Source organism: Staurois parvus, unplaced genomic scaffold (genome assembly GCF_062004578.1).
Source record: "Staurois parvus isolate SC_StPar_1 unplaced genomic scaffold, SC_StPar_1.0 ptg001026l, whole genome shotgun sequence".
NCBI classification, from domain to species: domain Eukaryota; kingdom Metazoa; phylum Chordata; class Amphibia; order Anura; family Ranidae; genus Staurois; species Staurois parvus.
The window spans coordinates 594,186-614,741 of NW_028318822.1; the positions used below are offsets into that span (position 1 = coordinate 594,186).

A 20,556-nucleotide genomic window follows, 5' to 3' on the forward strand; every position below is an offset into this window, starting at 1 on the left:
GGGCTTCACAGAACAGCTGGATTTATACTGAGATTAAATTACACAGAGGTGGACTCTACTAATTAGGTGACTTCTGAAGGCAATTGGTTCCACTAGATTTTAGTTAGGGGTAGCAGAGTAAAAGGGGCTGAATACAAATGCACATCACACTTTTCAGATATTGATTTGTAATCAATAGATACAAGATGGATAGTTCACCTAAATCAAGATTCCATCTGGATCAGGTAGGTTTTAGTGAGCAGATGTTCTCTGTAGATGTCCCAACCAGCTGTGACTTTCCCTCTTCAGTAAAAGGTCCTTTGGTCCTCCCCCCAGATCACTTCTACATTTCCCCAGCCTTGTCAGAAGAGCAGGAACCAATAGGGACTGGGAGGGGCATGCTCTTCACACAACCACAAGCCTAGGCACTGGGTCATGTGATCTCTGGTAAGGAAGAGGCTCAACGTTCAGACTTCCAGACCCATTAGCATGGAAATAGTGACCATAGGCCTAGGCGTATGGTGATAGGCAGCACTGGAGGGTGTCTGGAGAAGTATTTTCTGTTGCAACTGTATTTCAGTTTTCTTCTTTCCTCCTTACTTTACATCCCAACAAGACTGTTCATATCAATCTTTACCTATAGGTCAGCTCAAAGAAAAGGGACCAACCTAAGAAAGTGCTAATGTATACTTCAAAAGACTGGAAATAAATGTCTTTAACAACATGGAGACAAGATTATTTGCCAGAACAGCCCTCCAGGTAAGGTTAGTATGTTGAGGGCATGGGACCTGGTATGGTTCAGGGGAAAGGTGGTCACATGGTCACCCCCCCTTCCTTTTCCTCTTTTGCCAAGCAAGATGAGGGTCAACCATGTATTTCAAAAAGGAACTTTTTTTGCAAGGGGTCTCCCATTAACATTAAATAATGTATTTGCTTTGGTATATGTCCCCCAGGGCAGCAACCAGCCCCCTCTTTGTATGACAATCCCTTGCCTATTAACATCGAAAATGGCCATTATTCATTTCTAAGATTTAGTTGGCTCCAATGGGGTTCGGGCTCAGCAAGTTCACTCAACCTGCCCCCAACCGGACCCAGGTACGGTCAGCTCATCACTATGCATAACTGTCTGAATAAATAAATGGTCTGTAGCACAGAGAAGGGGGTTTACCTGAGGGAGAAGATCTAATGTGCAGGACGGGTATCAGTACAAAGAGGTGACTATTATCAACCTATGACATCACTCATCTCTCTACTCTGGACCAATCAGTGTGCAGTAACCGAGCAGAGATAACAGAAGAATATATTGTGGCTCACCTGTGCTGATCTCTGTAGGAGTGTCCTTGTGCTGCCACGCAGCTTTACTGTTTAGCTGTTGTTATTTACATGTTATGTTATAATGTTATTTGGTATCATCCACACACCCCTGCTGTTTCTGACTAGTTGGTTGCTTCCACCTTCATTTCCTGGTGTAACCCCATTTTAGTTTAGTGGTTATCAAGATGCTGTAGAGTGAGGAGGCTATGTACATTACTGGAAATTTACCTATGAAAACACCTTTTATGTTCATACCTTTGTTACCTTGAAGCATAAAGAAGCATTGGAAAATACCTCTGAAGTTGTTATTCATTGAGTAAACTATCTGTTAAGGCGATCATTCAACTTGCTGCACACATTCTGACAGACCGGGTCTAAACGAATCTCGCCACAAGTACAACCGATGCCAAGACAGAACAGTAAATTTCCAATAAATCTCAATGAGAATCCATCACACAGCCATCTCTGCAGCTTCAGAACTGTGAGTAACCATTCTCCTGTATGAAGAACAGTAATCTTGTCTGTGCACTGAGTGGAGCATCCAGTGTGAGCCAGGCTGCTGCTCTAGCTGCCTCATTGCAATAGACATTCAGCTCCCCAGCTCAGCCTGCTTTCAAATAAAAGTAACTACAGATTTCTGCAGATTTCCAACAAGACATTAAAACTACAGCACTTGTCATTATGTCTGACAGTGATCCCACTTATGAGTCACCTGCATGTAATCAAGATAAAACAGACACCATGCTGCATTCTGCCCGTCCTGTTAGAGCCCCTCATCCATCTTTGAAGGCAAGGGAGGCTTATGATGCAAGTAAGGAAGAGACATGCAGTAACCTGACTGCATTATGGGAGAAAACTTTAAGTTGTATAACAGCCAGTAATGAAACTAGCAACAATTCTGAGCAATTGAACACTGCCCTCTCAAGGGTTAAGAAGGCATTTGAGAATTATAAAAGACTTTCTGAAAAGTACTCTTCCCTTTTGTCACATTCCAATGTAGAGGAAGCTTCAATAGAATTAAAGAACTTTATTTCTACTGACCAGCAGAGACATATCACTTATATTGAAGCAAAGACACAGATAGAGGGTAGATTAGCACAACTACATGAAACTACATCCTGTATATCTGCTTCTTCCAGACACTCAGGAAAATCAAATAGATCTGCCCGCTCATATCATAAATCATCTTCTAAGTCATTGCGGTCCTGCTCTGTAAGGTCAACATTGAGCGACCAAATACTCAAAGCTCGCCAAAAGGTTGCAGTAGCCCAGGTTCAAGCCACCTGTTCTGAAAGAGAAGCAGCCTTCAAGGCAGAAGCTAAATGCAAGGAAGCAGAAGCTAAATGCAAGGAAGCAGCCTTCAAGGCAGAAGCTAAACGAATACAAGCAGAATCAGAGGCCCAGCTAGAAATCCTTCAGAAAAATAGAGAAAAGGAAGTAGCCTTAGCGGAATTATCCGTCTTGGAACAAGCCCTTTTAGAAGAAGAAGGAGCATATTGTCCCAGCTTGGCTGCTTGTCAAGACCCTGTTGAAAGGACCCTACAGTTTGTCTTAACCCAGAACCACGACGATACAGTTCCACCTACAGTTGGAGATTCTTCCCATAATCATCCAGCAAGTCAATCAGAAGGCAACATGTCGTCAAAGCAAGCTGATCAACCAGACGCACATTCCAACAGAGACACTCCACAACTACCACGTGCCACAAAATTAAGTGTACCAACCTATCCAGCTCATGTGCCACCACAAACATATGTGAATAGAGATTACAAGGGCACAACAGAAGACTACAGAGTGAACTCTATACCTCCTGTAATACAGTTAACTTCAACTTCAAACGCACAGAGATCTTCAGACACCAGACCCTTACCTGGATTGAACCCATCTGCAATACCTTTCTCTCCACCTATCAGCCAGCATCAGATACCAACCATGATTCAAGATGGTGCACCATCAGTATCACCTGTGGATGTAAAAACTGAAAGGGTTGATATTGCAGAGTTCAGCAAGTACATGATTCGGCGAGAGTTAATTACTACTGGACTGTCTAGATTTGACGATCACCCAGAGAACTATAGAAGTTGGAGATCTACATTTAAGGCGGTAACAAAGAACTTGGACATTGAACCTCAAGCAGAACTTGACTTACTAATAAGGTGGTTGGGGCGTCAATCTTCAGAACAAGTAAAGAGACTTAAATCCGTCTACATTTATAACTTTGAAGCAGGCCTCAATGCTGCCTGGGAACGTCTGGAACAAGACTATGGGAGCCCCGAAGTCATTGAATCTGCCTTATTCCAGAGACTAAAAGACTTTCCTAAGATTTCTGTTAAGGACAATCATAGGCTTAGAGAGTTAGGTGACCTCCTTCATGAACTTGAAATTGCTAAGTCAGATCCTAGTTTGCCAGGTCTTAGCTATTTAGACACTGCTCAGGGCGTAAATCCTATTGTAGCAAAGTTGCCTAGTTATCTCCAGGGAAAGTGGACTAGTGTAGGATCAAAGTATAAATATGAACACCATGTTTCTTTTCCCCCCTTTTCCTATTTTGCAGAGTTCATCAGGAAGATTGCAAGAACCAAGAATGACCCAAGCTTCCTGTATCCAGATACAACCATCTTTCCTTCAACTACTTCAAAGGGTATTGCCACCAACAGTAAATTCAGGGACTTAAGACATCCTATTGCCGTGAGGAAGACCGCTATCATGTCCAACGTCTTGGCTACAGACACTAAATTACAACATACCAAGGCAAGCAAGCTTGATCAACAGTGTCCCATTCATAATGCACCACATTCTCTCTCCAAATGTCGTGCATTTAAGGACAAGCCTATTGAAGAACGCAAGACATTTCTCAAAGAACATAATATCTGTTTCAAGTGTTGTGCATCCTCCGATCATTTCGCTAGAGACTGTAAGATCGCCATCAGATGTTCCCTGTGTAACAGTGCCAAGCATGTGGACGCACTCCATGCAGACCTGTTCAAAAGGAAACCTTCACCCGGCAGCAACCCCAAGACCACCTCAGATGATGGCGGGGAGAGAACCGAGCAACATGCCGACCCCGTAACCACAAGATGTACAGAGGTGTGTGGAGAAGGGCTTCATAGCAAGTCTTGCAGCAAGATATGTCTTGTAAGGGTTTTTCCTGAAGGATGTCCACAAAATGCCATAAAAATGTATGCCATACTCGAAGATCAGAGCAATCGCTCGTTGGCAAGTACAGAATTCTTTGACTTATTCAACATTCGTGGAGAGGCCTGGTCCTATACCTTGCAGACATGCGCAGGAAGGGTCAATACTTCTGGAAGAAGAGCCCATGGCTTTATAGTGGCATCAGAATATGAGAACATAGAGTTTCCTCTTCCTACTCTAATCGAATGTGATCAACTACCGAACAACAGAGAAGAGATCCCCACACCTGAGGTTGCACATCATCACCCTCATTTGAGCCACATTGCTAAATGCATTCCTACACTTAGCAAGGATGCGAAGATCTTGATTCTTCTAGGGAGAGACATTCCTAGGGTTCATAAAATAAGAGAGTTATGCAACGGTCCAGATGATGCTCCTTATGCCCAGAAACTTGATCTTGGATGGGTGATAATAGGAGAAGTTTGTTTAGATCGATCTCACAAGCTCTTGGATGTAGCTTCTTACAAAACTAATGTGGAGGGATCATACACCTATCGATCGATGAAATGTCCATTGCACTATTATGTGAAGGAAAGACTTGATTTCAGTCCTGAAGTTCCATATCAAGTACTCCAAGGCATTACTTGCAAGCTCACTTCTCACAAGGATCTTGGTGATGCAGTGTACCAGACTACTTGTGATGACAACAAGATTGCTCCTTCGGTCGAAGACAAGGAGTTCATCAAGATTATGAATGAAGAGTTCTTCAAGGACAACTCCAACAGTTGGGTAGCTCCATTACCCTTTCGTGTACCAAGGCTTACTCTCCCTAACAATCGAGAACAAGCTTTAGCCAGATTTGCTGCACTTAAGAGAACTCTACGCAACAAACCTGAGATGCAAGAGCACTTTCTAGCATTCATGCAGAAGATTCTAGATAACCATCATGCCGAGCCAGCACCAGACCTTGCAGAAGGTGAGGAATGCTGGTACCTTCCATCCTTTGGAGTCTACCATCCTCGTAAACCGGAGCAAATCAGAATCGTCTTCGACTCAAGCGCTCAGTTCAAGGGAACTTCTTTAAACAACGTTCTTCTAACAGGTCCAAATCTAACGAACAATCTTGTAGGAGTGTTGATACGGTTCAGGAAGGAACCCATTGCCGTGACAGCTGACATCCAACAGATGTTCCACTGTTTCGTAGTCAAAGAAGACCACAGAAATTATCTCAGATTCTTGTGGCACCGCAACAATGATATTAATGATCAGGTGATAGATTATCGCATGAGAGTCCATGTCTTTGGCAATAGTCCATCTCCTGCCGTGGCAACTTATGGACTGAGAAGAACAGCACAGGAAGGTGAAAAGGAATTTGGATTTGCCACCAGGCAATTCATTGAGAGAGATTTCTATGTAGATGATGGTCTGAAATCCTTCCCAACACCTGAAGAAGCCATCAATCTGATAAAAGGAACTCAACAGCTCCTGTTGACTGCTAACTTAAGGCTTCATAAGATCGCATCTAATAGCAGTGAAGTAATGAAGGCTTTTAATCCGGAAGATCATGCTAAAGATTTGAAGGATTTGGATTTGGGAGTAGATGCCCTACCCACGCAAAGGAGTCTCGGTCTTCTCTGGAATGTAACTTCAGATACATTCACCTTTCAAGTCTCTGACACCAAGAAGCCATTCACCAGACGAGGAATCCTGTCAACTGTCAATAGCCTTTACGATCCCCTAGGCTTTGTGACTCCAGTTACCGCCCAAGGGAGATCCATACTTCGTCAGCTTACTGAGAGAGTGACAGATTGGGATGCCCCTCTACCAGTAGACCTACTACCTAAATGGGAGAAATGGAGAGACTCCTTGAAAGTATTGGAAGAACTTAATATCCCACGCTGCTATTCACCTACTTCAACTTCAAGAAGTCAGAGGAAAGAGATTCATATCTTTTGTGATGCGTCCACCGAGGCTATAGCGGCCGTGGCTTATCTCAAAATCATAGATCCCTCTGGGAGATCCCATGTCGGGTTTCTTCTAGGAAGAGCCAAGTTAGCTCCAAAACCGGCTCACACTATTCCAAGATTAGAATTGTGTGGAGCAACCCTAGCTGTTGAAGTTGCAGAATTCCTGCAAAATGAACTGGACACTGAAATTAATCAGGTTAAGTACTACACTGACAGCAAGGTCGTACTTGGCTACATATGCAACAGTGTAAGAAGGTTCTATGTGTACGTGGCTAACAGGGTAGAACGAATAAGAAAAATCAGTAGACCTGAACAATGGAACTATGTCCCGACTGGTTTGAATCCCGCTGACATTGCCATGAGGTCAGTGCCAGCAGTTGTCCTCACGCAAACCATTTGGTTTACAGGACCCAAGTTTTTAACAGATCAGTCTTCTACAAACTTAGAAGAAGATATCGATTTCTACCTGGTGGATCCAGATACTGATCAGGAAATCCGCCTTGAAGTTATAACATTGAGTTCTAACATCTGCTCAAGAAGAAACTTGGAGGTAAGACGTTTTGAACGTTTCTCTTCTTGGAAAAGATTGGTGAAGACTATAGCAAGACTGAGTCATATTGCACAGATTTTCCACAAGTCCAACCAGACATCATCTTGTCATGGATGGCACACCTGCAAGGAGTCACCCAATGCGTTAGAGTATGAGAAGGCAGAGTTATTCATCATACGTCGTGTGCAAGAAGAAGTCTTTGCAGAAGAGATTAAGTGTTTGAGAGGCAATAGACCAGTCTCAAAGGGTAGTCCACTATTCAAACTGAACCCAATAATTGACAATGAAGACATGCTTAGAGTTGGGGGACGACTGAATAAGTCAAACCTGCTAAGAAGGGAACAGAACCCTTTGATAGTACCAAGAAACCACCATTTGGCAACCTTGATTATCCGGCATTACCATGAGAGAGTCAGACATCAAGGAAGACACTATACCGAAGGTGCCATCAGAGTTGCAGGGTTCTGGATAATTGGAGTGAAAAGACAAATAGCCACGATTATTCATAACTGTGTCAAATGTCAGAAGTTGAGAGGTAGACAGCAGTATCAACAGATGGCTGACCTACCCGCAGACAGACTGAGTGAAGATGCACCCTTTACATATGTTGGAATCGATGTGTTTGGACCATGGATAGTAATGGCCAGAAGAACTCATGGTGGTGAAGTCAACAGCAAAAGATGGGCTGTAATGTTCACTTGTTTAAGTGTAAGAGCTGTACATATCGAAGTGATTGAGTCAATGGACACTTCAAGTTTTATCAACGCTCTAAGGAGATTTCTTGCTCTAAGAGGTCCTGTGAAGTTGTTGAGATCAGATTGTGGAACTAATTTCATTGGTGCTTGCAGAGAGTTACAGATAGACCAACAACAAGTTGGAAATTATTTGAGTGATCAAGGCTGCGTATGGAAATTCAACCCACCACACTCTTCGCACATGGGCGGAGCATGGGAACGCATGATTGGGATGGCAAGGCGCATACTGGACTCAATGTTGCTTGACATAAGTTCTTCACGCCTTACCCATGAGGTGCTCACCACATTCCTTGCTGAGGTCGCAGCAATAATCAACTCAAGACCATTGACTGCCGTATCTACAGACCCAGAATTTCTGACTATCTTAACTCCAGCTACATTATTGAGCAGGAAGATTGGACAGATTCAAGCGCCAAAAGGTATTTTCGATGAAAAGGACGTATATAAACGTCAGTGGAGATACGCTCAATACCTTGCAGATCGTTTCTGGGACAGATGGAGGAAGGAATACCTCACTCTTCTCCAAGGACGTAAAAAGTGGCAAACCCAGAAGCCCAACTTAAAGGAAGGGGACCTGGTCCTGCTAAAAGACCAGCAAACTCATTGGATCCAGTGGCCAGTTGGACTTATTACAAAAGCAATTGCCAGTGATGATGGAAGAGTCCGAAGTGTGGAAGTCAGGATCGTTAAGGACGGAGACTCAAAAACCTTTCTCAGACCAGTCACTGAGATTATCCTAATTATGCCTGCTTCTAGTAATTCTGATTCAGTGTTATGTGAGGGAGTCACTTAAGACCTCTAATATAGCTAACTTGCAGATTTGAGAAGGTTAGATAGTATTTTACTGTATGCAATGTTAATAGTATTTTATAAGGAAGAAAATAATTGTGTAGTGGTATCTCTCGATACCAGACGGGGAGTGTGCTGCCACGCAGCTTTACTGTTTAGCTGTTGTTATTTACATGTTATGTTATAATGTTATTTGGTATCATCCACACACCCCTGCTGTTTCTGACTAGTTGGTTGCTTCCACCTTCATTTCCTGGTGTAACCCCATTTTAGTTTAGTGGTTATCAAGATGTTGTAGAGTGAGGAGGCTATGTACATTACTGGAAATTTACCTATGAAAACACCTTTTATGTTCATACCTTTGCTACCTTAAAGCATAAAGAAGCATTGGAAAATACCTCTGAAGTTGTTATTCATTGAGTAAACTATCTGTTAAGGCGATCATTCAACTTGCTGCACACATTCTGACAGACTGGGTCTAAACGAATCTCGCCACAAGTACAACCGATGCCAAGACAGAACAGTCCTCCTCTTTGAATGTCCTCATCATTCCAGCCTCCTCCGTATATTGCTGATCATCCCTCACATACGTCTCTTCTACTTCACCCTCAACTTTCATCTTCATCAGATCTTCACCCTAAACCAACAGAATGGCAGAAATAACATCTGTAATATAGAAGGATTTATGATGTGAGATCACATAGAAAATATCATCTTGTAGAGTCCACACATCGTCTCCACATGTCAGAGTGTTCCATCACTTTATGTTCCAGACCCTCAACTCCACCAACCTGATGATGGTGAGGGGTGGTGTGACCTTCCTGTGTGGAATCCCGAGAATACAGAGGACGGGGACATCTCTCTGGTGGGCTCCCATGACTGGATCCATCTACCTGATGATGGTGAGGGATGGTGTGATCTTCCTGTGTGGAATCCTGGGAATACAGAGGACAGGGACATCTCTCTGGTGGGTTCCCATGACTGGATCCATCTGTAGGAAACACACACACTGACTGAATCCATTGTTTCTATGTGTTTATCAGATGATGGGGGATCTAGGTGGATCCTCCGTACTGCTCTCTCCTTTACAATAAAGTCTCCTCTTACCCGGTGATGTGAGGGGCGGCTGATTGTCCATCATGACGTCCTTGTAGAGATCCTTGTGTCCTTCTAAATACTCCCACTCCTCCATGGAGAAATAGACAGTGACACCCTGACACCTTATAGGAACCTGACACACACAATGATACAGTCACCATCCAGACACATCCTTTGTCTGTTACTGGAGAATGTCCCAGAATTCCCGGCACCGCTCACCTCTCCTGTCAGCAGCTCCATCATCTTCTTGGTGACTTCTAGAATCTTTTGCATGTTGTGTCTCTCAGGTTTTAGGGAGTAACATGGAGGCACTGTGATGGTCATATGATCACCTGACTTCACAGGAGGAAATCTCTGTAAACCAATAGGAATATCATGATAGAATCCCAGAATCCTCCTCACCTCTCTGGTCAGGTCTGTGTTTTATTAATAGAGATAAGAGTGAAGTCATGTGACCTCCCAGAATCCTCCTCACCTCTCTGGTCAGGTCTGTGTTTTATTAATAGAGATAAGAGTGATGTCATGTGACCTCCCAGAATCCTCCTCACCTCTCTGGTCAGGTCTGTGTTTTATTAATAGAGATAAGAGTGAAGTCATGTGACCTCCCAGAATCCTCCTCACCTCTTCGGTCAGCAGGTAGATGATCTCCAGGTTGAGGTTTAGTATCTTCTCAGTCATGTGACTCCAATCCTCCTCCATCCTCATTGATGTGGTCATGTGATCTATGTGGGTTTCTCTGTAGATAGATAGCGGAGAATTATATGGACGGTATTGGTTGTACAATATTAGAATGGGGATATAAGGGGTTAATAGGCAGGCTGCTCCCAGTGGCACAGGTGGAGTGGGTTCTCCCATTCCACCCTGGTCAGGGGAGCACACTACAGAAATGATGGAGGAACTTCCATTGCCCAATCATCTCTATGGACTATGAAACGGGAAGCGATGAGGATTTTGTCACTTCTGGTTTCAGTTTGTTGTAAGCAAGCCCTTACTGACTTGTGAAAGCATCTGACCAAACCGATCTCGGTTTGATCAGATGCTTTTGAGAACAGAGGACAGATCTGGGGTCTAGTACACCCCAGACCTCTCATTAAAGAGTACCTATCACTACTTCAGCTATCACAAGTGAGTCCACCCCTAAGTGACAAGGTCCAAATTGGGCCCAAAGTGTCAATATTTTGTGTGGCCGCCATTATTTTCCAGCACTGCCTTAACCCTCTTGGGCATGGAGTTCACCAGAGCTTCACAGGTTGCCAATGAAGTCCTCTTCCACTCCTTCATGACGAGATCACGGAGCTGGTGGATGTTAGAGACCTTGCGCTCCTCCACTTTCCATTTGAGGATGCCCCACAGATGCTCAATAGGGTTTAGATGTGGAGACATGCTTGGCCAGTCCATCACCTTTACCCTCAGCTTCTTTAGCAAGGCAGTGGTGGTCTTGGAGGTGTGTTTGGGGTCGTTATGTTGGAATACTGCCCTGCGGCCCAGTCTCTGAAGGGAGGGGATCATGCTCTGCTTCAGTATGTCACAGTACATGTTGGCATTCATGGTTCCCTCAATGAACTGTAGCCCCCCAGTGCCGGCAGCACTCATGCAGCCCCAGACCATGACACTCCCACCACCATGCTTGACTGTAGGCAAGACACACTTGTCTTTGTACTCCTCACCTGGTTGCCGCCACACAAACTTGACACCATCTGAACCAAATCAGTTTATCTTGGTATCATCAGACCATAGGACATGGTTCCAGTAATCCATGTCCTTAGTCTGCTTGTCTTCAGCAAACTGTTTGCAGGCTTTCTTGTGCATCATCTTTAGAAGATGCTTCCTTCTGGTACCACAGCCATGCAGACCAATGTGATGCAGGGTGCGGCGTATGGTCTGAGCACTGACAGGCTGACCCCCCCACCCCTTCAACCTCTGCAGCAATGCTGGCAGCACTCATATGTCTATTTCCCAAAGACAATCTCTGAATATGACGCTGAGCATGTGCACTCAACTTCTTTGATCGACCATGGTGAGGCCTATTGTGAGTGGAACCTGTCCTGTTAAACCGCTGTATGGTCTTGGCCACCGTGCTGGAGCTCAGTTTCAGGGTCTTGGCAATCTTCTTATAGCCTAGGCCATCTTTATGTAGAGCAGTGTTTCTCAACTCCAGTCCTCGTGGACCCCCAACAGGTCATGTTTTCAGGATTTCCCTCAGATGAAACAGCTGTGGTAATTACTAAGGCAGTGAAACTGATAAAATCACCTGTGCAAAATAATGGAAATCCTGAAAACATGACCTGTTGGGGGTCCACGAGGACTGGAGTTGAGAAACACTGATGTAGAGCAACAATTCTTTTTTTCAGATCCTCAGAGAGTTCTTTGCCATGAGGTGCCATGTTGAACTTCCAGTGACCAGTATGAGAGAGTGATAACACCAAATGTAACCCACCTGCTCCCCATTCACACCTGAGACCTTGTAACACTAATGAGTCACATGACATTGCGGAGGAAAAATGGCTAATTGGGCCCAATTTGGACCTTGTCACTTAGGGGTGGACTCACTTTTGTTGCCAGCGGTTTAGACATTAATGGCTGTGTGTTGAGTTTTTTTGAGGGGACAGCAAATTTACATGTTATACAAGCTGTACACTGACTACGTCACATTGTAGCAAAGTGTCATTTCTTCAGTGTTGTCACATGAAAAGAGAGAATCAAATATTTACAAAAAAGTGAGGGGGGACTCACTTTTGGGAGATACTGTAAATGATGAAATGTATTTTTTTTTTTAAATGACCCCGTCTCCTTGTGCTCACTCACAAATGTGAACTCGCACACTGGTCATGCGTGCATATGTAAATAGCGATTGTACCACACATGTGAGGTATCACCACGAACATCAGTAATCACAATAATCCAAGCACCAGACCTCCTGTGTAACTCTAAGCTGGTAACCTGTAACAGCTTTTAAAGCATTGCCTACGGAGATTTTGAGGTAGCGTAGTTTGCGCCATTCCACGGGTATGCACAATTTTTAAGCATGACATGTTAGGGATCTGTTTACTCGGTGTAACCTCATCTGTTATATTTTACCAAACAACTGGGTATTACATTGTGTTTGTGTGCACTAAAATTCATTAAAATGTACTTAAAAAAACCCCCACTGCATTTGAAAAACCGCTGTGCAAATATCGTGTGACATAAAATATTGTAACAGCCAACATTTGCTTTCTCCAGCGTCTTTGTTTTCAGAAAATATAGAACTTTTGGGGGGTTCTAAGTAATTATCTAGTAGAAAAAAAAAAAAAGCTGATTTTTACATGTATATGAGAAGTGTCAGAATTGGCCTTAGGGGTTAACCGCTTGCCATCTGCCCTATAGGAGAAGTACTGCTACAGGGCGGCATGGCTGCGCAAAATCACATATATATATATATATATACGTGATTTTGGATTTCTGGGTAGGGGCATGCACGTGCACCCACGCTGCTATTGGCGGCTGGGGATATCAATCACTGGGTCCCAGACAGCAATTTCCGGACGGCGCTCGGTGATCGTTGGAAAAGCTGACAGGGGAGAGACCTGTGTGTAAACAACACAGGTCTCTCTCCTGTCAGCAAGGACATGCTGCTTTGTATTTCTCTGGAAAAACAGAATGGTTGTCCGCACAAACAGCAATGTGGTGGATGAAATCCTTTATTGGAATCCTTTACATGCAATATAAGAACATGACAGCTCCAAGACAGGACAGAGGAGCAGTAGATGCGTTTCACACAAACACATGCTTAGTCATTACTGAAAAACACAGGTAAACAACACAGGTCTCTCTCCTGCCATGAAGGACATGCTGCTGTCCATTTCTCTGCACAGCATGTCTTTCTAGGAAAATACACCCAGCACACAGTTAACCCTTTGATCACCCCAGATGTTAACCTCTTCCTGCCCAGTGTCATTAGTACAGTGTCAGTGCTTTTTATTAGCACTGATCACTGTATTAGTGTCACTTGGGATGTCAGTGACACCAAGTCAGAATGCCCACTGCAGTCCCGCTATAATTCGCTGATCACCGCCATTACTAGTATTAAAAAAATATATATATATATATTTGGGGGGGAACTCTACGGGCACAGGGAATCCTGTGAAAATTAATGGCAAGATGTTATCAGAGAATACTGGCAGTCAATTTCCACAAAAGCTGTGCATGGTGGAATGCTCTTGGACTTTCCTGCACAATGATGACCCTAAGCCAGGGGCGGACTGACCATTTGGAAACTCGGGCAATGCCTGAGGGCCTGGGGTCAGTAGGGGCCCCATGAGATGCCCCTGGTACCTTTTTCATAGGCTTTTTTGAGTTTGGGCAAGGACACAGGGGCCCCATGATCCCCTATTGCCCGGGGGCCCCATGAGTTGTCAGTCTGCCCCTGCCCTAAGCACAAGGCTAAGTTGACCCACCAGTGGTTATGGCAGAAAAATATGAAGGTTCTGGAGTGGCCATCATACTCTCCTGACCTTAAAGAGGAGTTCCAGTGAAAATGTAAAAAAATCAAAGTCAGCAGATACAAAAACTGTAGCCACTGACCTGTCCCTCAATCCTGCGGTGTCACCCCCACAACCTGTTTCATCGTCAACCCTGTGTTCCTGGTGCCGACATCTTCAGTGTGGGAACCCAGCTGTGACAGCTTGCGGCTTCTCAGCTGGGTGCCTATTGCGCATGCGCGAGTAGCCCTGGGTTTTCTGAATGGTCTTGTAGTCTTCTGGAACCTGTCACATGTTCCAGAATACTACGGGGAGGACAACTTCCTTTTTCGATCACCTAGTTGATCGAAGCAAAAGTGGGAGCGGGTACATGTCAATTTCAGGTACCCTCTCCCCAAAGGTGCCAATCCTTAATGGGGAGCGGGGGACCAGTCCTTAAAGTGGAACTTCTCCTTTTGAGCGGAGCTCCGCTTTAATATCATCGAGCCACTCTGGGGAGATCTCAAACGTGCGGTTCATGCAAGACGACCAAAGACTTTACATGACCTGGTGGCATCTTGCCAAGATGAATGGTAGCTCTTTCACCTGCAAGAATTCGGGGGCTTCATAGAAAACTATTACATAAGACCGCACGCTGTCATTGATACTAAAGGGGGCAATACACAGTATCTCCGCAGGTCATCTCCAGGGAGAAGGTAACATCTCCAAAATGAAGAGAACGTTCCTGCCTCATAAGTGGGGAAATGTGTGGCCCTGGAAGGGGTTAATCTAGGTTTCCACACTATATATGTGTGTATCATCATTTTTTGCTGGGACCCTCATCTAAAATAAGGGTTCAACATAGCTAAAGGGAGTACCCAGCCACTTTGTTTACGGACAGAAGGAAGAGGCTAGGAGCTCTCTCATCCCGAACCCAGGTATGTTCTTCTCATCTCCAGTGAGAAGGTGACCCATCTCCACAATGAGGAGAATGTCCCGGCCTCGGAAGTGGGGGAATGTTGTGCCCCTGAAGGGGTTAATCTGGGTTCCCACACTATATATGTGTGTATCATCATCTGCTGGAGATAAAAGACATCACAGTGACTATGGAGGAAGAGGACAGACGTGACTATAGAGGAAGAGGACGGACGTGACTACGGGGGGAAGAGGACGGACGTGACTATGGAGGAAGAGGACGGACATGACTATGGAGGAAGAGGACGGACATGACTATGGAGGAAGAGGACGGACGTGACTATGGAGGAAGAGGACGGACGTGACTATGGAGGAAGAGCACGGACGTGACTATGGAGGAAGAGGACGGACATGACTATGGAGGAAGAGGGCGGCCGTGACTATGGAGGAAGAGGACGGACGTGACCATGGGGGAAGAGGACGGACAGGACTATGGAGGAAGAGGACGGACATGACAGGGGGGTTACTGGGTGTAAATAGGAAATAGCATCTTATTACCTCCTCTGCTGCCACTTCCACCAACATCCCCTCTCTACTTCCTACCAAATTGCCTCTCAGCCAGAATTTCTTATTTATTCCTGACATCACTTCCTGTCTGTTCCTGACATCACTTCCTGTCTTCCATAGGGACTTCCTGTCTCAGCTTAACTGAGTCCACCATCTTGTGGTGCTCAGGTAAACTGCAGCCTGAGAAAGTTCTGGCCATTGTCGCCAAGTGGATGCTGCAAGACAGTCCCAGGATTTTGGCTACTATCCCATCATAGCCACATCTCGCAGGTTCTCAGACACGGTACAGGTTCCAGGATGTTGAACGCTCTCCGGGTTCCATCACCAGGCACTGCAATGATACCAGACTGTTGGAAGCCGTGATCTCCTCTCTGATAGTGAAAGTAGAACTCCGACATCAGCAGAGGGTGGGATCAGGTAAGTACCACCACTGACCACCAATGCTGGGTTGGGGGTACACTTTGTTCTCACTGACACCAACAATTCCACAGAGTTTGTCCACATGGGAGAACCATCCACTTGTAGTGGCAAGGCCTCAGGAGATGGCATTCTAGGCAAGTGAGTGGTGGGAGCGGACTGAATCTGTTGGTCGGCGTTTGTTTTTTGGGGGGTTTTTGTGTGGCATAAGACGTCTTTCAGGTGGCAGTGAGGTGATGATGGCTGGAACACTCTCTGGGTTCCATCACCAAGCACTGCAATGATACCAGACTGTTGGGAGCCGTGATCTCCTCTCTGACAGTGAAAGTAGAACTCCGACATCAGCAGAGAGGCAGTGGGAGGGTGAGATTTGGCAAGTATCACCATTGACCACCAATGCTAGACTTATACTTTGTTCCGACACCAGGGGCTTACTTGATCCCACTTAAGCCAAAGATGAGGCTTATTTAATCCCACTGACACCAGTAATGGGGTTAAGCACCCCTCTAGATAGCCGGGGGGAGCTAGCTAGGGTTTTTTTTTTAAGTTAGAAGTAGCAGCCTGACATGAGACAGCAGGGGCTATTAGAGGTCAGGGCTGAGAGGCTCTACAGATCAGTTCCCTGATACCTCCCAAAAAAACCCACAATAAAGAAAGTTCCCTGATCTAGAGAGTTGGAGAAGTCTTTAGAACTCAGTGGGCATGGGTGAGGAGGGGCTGATCTACACATTTAGGGGATCCTAGCCAATCGCCAAGGAATAGGCCCTTGGAGTACAGCCCTTAAATGTGGAAGATGGAGTGAAAGGAAGAGATGTAGGAGCCTGTGAGGGGGCCCAGTGGCAAGGGACCTGCCTAAAGGCTGGATCTAGCAAGGAGGACTGCTTTACCTCACCAGTCCCCTAAGACAGTGTTTTTCAACCTTTTTTGTGCAAAGGCACACTTTTTTCATGAAAAAAATCACGAGGCACACCACCATTAGAAAATGTTAAAAAAAATTTACCTCTGTGCCTATATTGACTATATATAAAGTAATTCTCTTGAATAGGAATCAAACACAAAGAAATTATTTTATAATTACTTTATTATGAAATAATAAAGTATTTTATAATTGGACCCGGGGGCCGGACCAAGAGTAGATGAATGATGTGTATGTGTCATCCATAGTAAGTATAGTAATATTCCCCCATAGTAAGCATAGTAATTAATCCCCCATATAGTAATTCACCCCCCCTATAGTAATTCATCCCCCATATAGTAATTCATCCCCCATAGTAATTCACCCCCCATAGTAATTCATCCCCCATATAGTAATTCATCCCCCATATAGTAATTCATCCCCCATAGTAATTCATCCCCCATATAGTAATTCATCCCCCCTATAGTAATTCATCCCCCCTATAGTAATTCATCCCCCATATAGTAATTCATCCCCCATATAGTAATTCATCCCCCATAGTAATTCATCCCCCTATAGTAATTAATCCCCCATATAGTAATTCATCCCCCATAGTAATTCATCCCCCATATAGTAATTCATCCCCCATATAGTAATTCACCCCCCATATAGTAATTCATCCCCCCTATAGTAATTCATCCCCCATATAGTAATTCATCCCCCATAGTAATTCATCCCCCCTATAGTAATTCATCCCCCATATAGTAATTCATCCCCCATAGTAATTCATCCCCCATATAGTAATTCATCCCCCATATAGTAATTCATCCCCCATATAGTAATTCATCCCCCATAGTAATTCATCCCCCATATAGTAATTCATCCCCCATAGTAATTCATCCCCCATAGTAATTCATCCCCCATATTAATTCATCCCCCATATTAATTCATCCCCCATATTAAGTCCCCAAGCCCCCCCTGTGTCAATTCACTTACCTTTGCTCCGCGCGTTCCTCTCGCCGTTCCGGTGTAGCATGAAAATCTGTCTCCTATGAGGATCTGTCCCCCTCGACGTATCTGTGCATGTGCCAGTTTCAGGCATTAGCAGCCGATCGGCGATCTCCGGCACATGCGCAGATACGTCGAGGGGGACAGATCATCCTGACAGTATCACGCTCCGCGGGCCGGATTAAAAGGTCTGCCGGGCCGTATACGGCCCGCGGGCCGTAGTTTGCCCATTGCTGTTCTAATGATTGGTCTATTTGTGAGCCGAGGCCACATGTTACGGATGAAATTGCAATTTTTCCCAGGGCACACCAGACAATATCTCACGGCACACTAGTGTGCCGCGGCACAGTGGTTGAAAAACGCTGCCCTAAGAGAGGACCACCTGTAGAGCCAGGGAAGAAGCCAGTCCAGCCGAAGGCCTGATGGCAGCTGCCAACCCAACTAGCCTGCCAGAGATGAACAGTGAGTACTCCTACACCCCCTGGACCGGAAAAGAAGGAGAGGGCATTTGGGTGGGAAACCTGACTCCCCCCAGTCACATCTGGAACTGTTCATTTTAAAAGTGACAGATTCTGGGCCTCTTGCCCAGGGGTTCCCTCAGGCAACTGGATGAGAAGAGGATTCATCTGGGGTGGTACACCAGGAGAGGCTGGAGAGCTCTCCAAGAAGAGATTATGCTGCATAGAGACTTGTATATAGTTGCTAATGAGTTTGTCCTCAGTTGCAGTTTCCTTGGGCGTCCCTTACACCGCTCAACCCCATACAACTTCAAAGCCCCTTAATAAATTGTTAAAACGCTGAGCAAACTGTGCAAAGTGCTATATAAATCCTGTATGATAATAACAATAAAACATAAAAATCAAGCTCAAGGACTGTTTACTGTCTTAAGAGTGCAAGTTGGAGGAAAATGCTTGTTGCCTGGTTGTGCAGGACTATAGGTGGGCCCAAAACTGCAGCCACACCTAAAGGGGTAGTGCAGCAGGGGCTTATTTTATCCCACTGACACCAACAATGGGGCTTATTTTACCCCACTGACACCAACGATGAGGCTCATTTTATTCCAATTATGGGACTTATTTTATCCCATTGACACCATTAGTAGGCATTATTTTATTCCACTGACACCATTAGTAGGACTTATTTTATCCCACTGACACCATTAGTAGGGCTTATTTTATCCCACTGACACTATTAGTAGGGCTTATTTTATCTCATTTATGCCAATGATGGGGTTTATTTTATCCCCCTGACACAAATGGTGGGGCTTCTGTTATCCTGCCAACACAACGAGGGTTGTTTTATCCCACTTACACCAATGGTGGGCCTTTTTTTGTCTCACTGACACCAACAATGGGACTAACTGTATCTCAATGACACCAATGATGAGATGTATTTTATCCCACAGACAACAATGGGGAGTATTTTATCCCAAAAACACCAATGATTAGACTTATTTTATCCCCCTGATACTAATGATAGGGCTCCTTTTATCACACTGACACCAATTATGGGGCTTATATTATCCCATATTGGTGCATATTTTATTGCTCTGACACCAACAATGGGTTTTATTCGGTTTCATTTATGCCAACGATGGGGCTTATTTTATCCCGTTGACACCAGCTATGGAACTTATTTATTCTCACTGACACCAATGATGGGGCTCATTCTATCCCACTGACACCAATGATGGGGCTCATTCTATCCCACTGACACCAATAATGGGACTATTTTATTTCACTGACATTAAGGAAGAGGCTCATTTTATCCAACTTACACCAATGATGGGACCTATTTTATTCCACTGACACCACCAATGGGGCTCATTTTATCCCACTGATAGCAACTATAAGGCTCTTTTATATCCTTATGATGCTCATTTAATCCAAATAACACCAGAAATTGGCTTTATTTAATCTCATTGACACCAATAACAAAGCTTATATTAACTCTATGACACCAACGATGGGTCTAAGGCTGTGCCTTGTGTTGCCTCCTAAAGTGGTCATAGGGTTTTTATTGGACCCACTGATGACTGGGTCAGTGATGATATGTCTGACACCAATGGGTTAGCCTGTTCCCAACAAGTCCATGCACATAATGGCTGCTTTAAGCTGGCCCCACATACCTGTTTTGTTGGTCTCAAGGTGATTTTGTGTAACTGAAGCACTAAATTTTATATGTGAACGTACTGTAGCTCATGGTATGCATATCAGAAGGAATTTTATCTGATTGCAACTAATATTTCAGGTTTTGAGTTAAAACATATTCCATTTTATATTTAAGAGAAAGAGTGTCACAGTAGACAGCCTGGTGCTTTCCCTCTGAAAGAGCCCCGCTCCATGACGATTCTGAAGCCAGAAGGTCTGGTGTCAACCATGACCTGTACTTCAACCTTTCTGAAAAATATCGGCATCTAGCAGATAGTGTCTTTAATCACCTGGCTCAAGAAAAGGTCTACTCAGATTCTATGTTATGAAGGTTGAATTAAGAAACATGAGATTTTTAGTTTACCTCTAAAGTCCTTTTCTTGGAATACCTCACAAGATTTAAAGTGTATTCTTCAGTCCTTATGACAGGGTTATGCTGCCCAAAACACCACATCAGAATAGGGAGGAACCTCAGAAACCTGCAAAACACACCGACCAAAAGCATCCTCAGGGGCTCTAACATTCACCTAAAAATACTTTGTGAAAGTGTGAATTGAGACCGAAGACCACATAGCAAG

General features: G+C 44.5%; 1 protein-coding gene across 1 annotated transcript; it reads right to left on the reverse strand.

Moving 5' to 3' along the window:
• Positions 1–8,882: 8,882 nt before the first annotated feature.
• On the reverse strand, positions 8,883–15,576 carry LOC149441094 (uncharacterized). The gene is made up of 6 exons (XM_089657769.1): positions 15,500–15,576; positions 10,209–10,323; positions 9,807–9,941; positions 9,597–9,720; positions 9,281–9,480; positions 8,883–9,126 (listed from the first exon to the last, which is right to left on the reverse strand). Exons 2-6 carry the CDS (start codon positions 10,302–10,304, stop codon positions 8,968–8,970), a joined length of 714 nt encoding a protein of 237 aa, XP_089513895.1. The 5' UTR covers positions 10,305–10,323; positions 15,500–15,576; the 3' UTR covers positions 8,883–8,967.
• Between the last annotated feature and the right edge of the window lie 4,980 nt (positions 15,577–20,556).

What these genes read in the sequence shown, in the direction of transcription:
- LOC149441094 (XM_089657769.1), bottom strand. Translation starts at nt 10,304, where the DNA reads ATGACCACATCAATGAGGATGGAGGAGGATTGGAGTCACATGACTGAG. An exon ending in TCTACCTGCTGACCGAAGAG is followed by an intron (nt 9,942 to 10,208) that starts GTGAGGAGGATT and finishes ATTGGTTTACAG; the next exon opens with AGATTTCCTCCTGTGAAGTC. An exon ending in TGGAGCTGCTGACAGGAGAG is followed by an intron (nt 9,721 to 9,806) that starts GTGAGCGGTGCC and finishes TGTGTGTGTCAG; the next exon opens with GTTCCTATAAGGTGTCAGGG.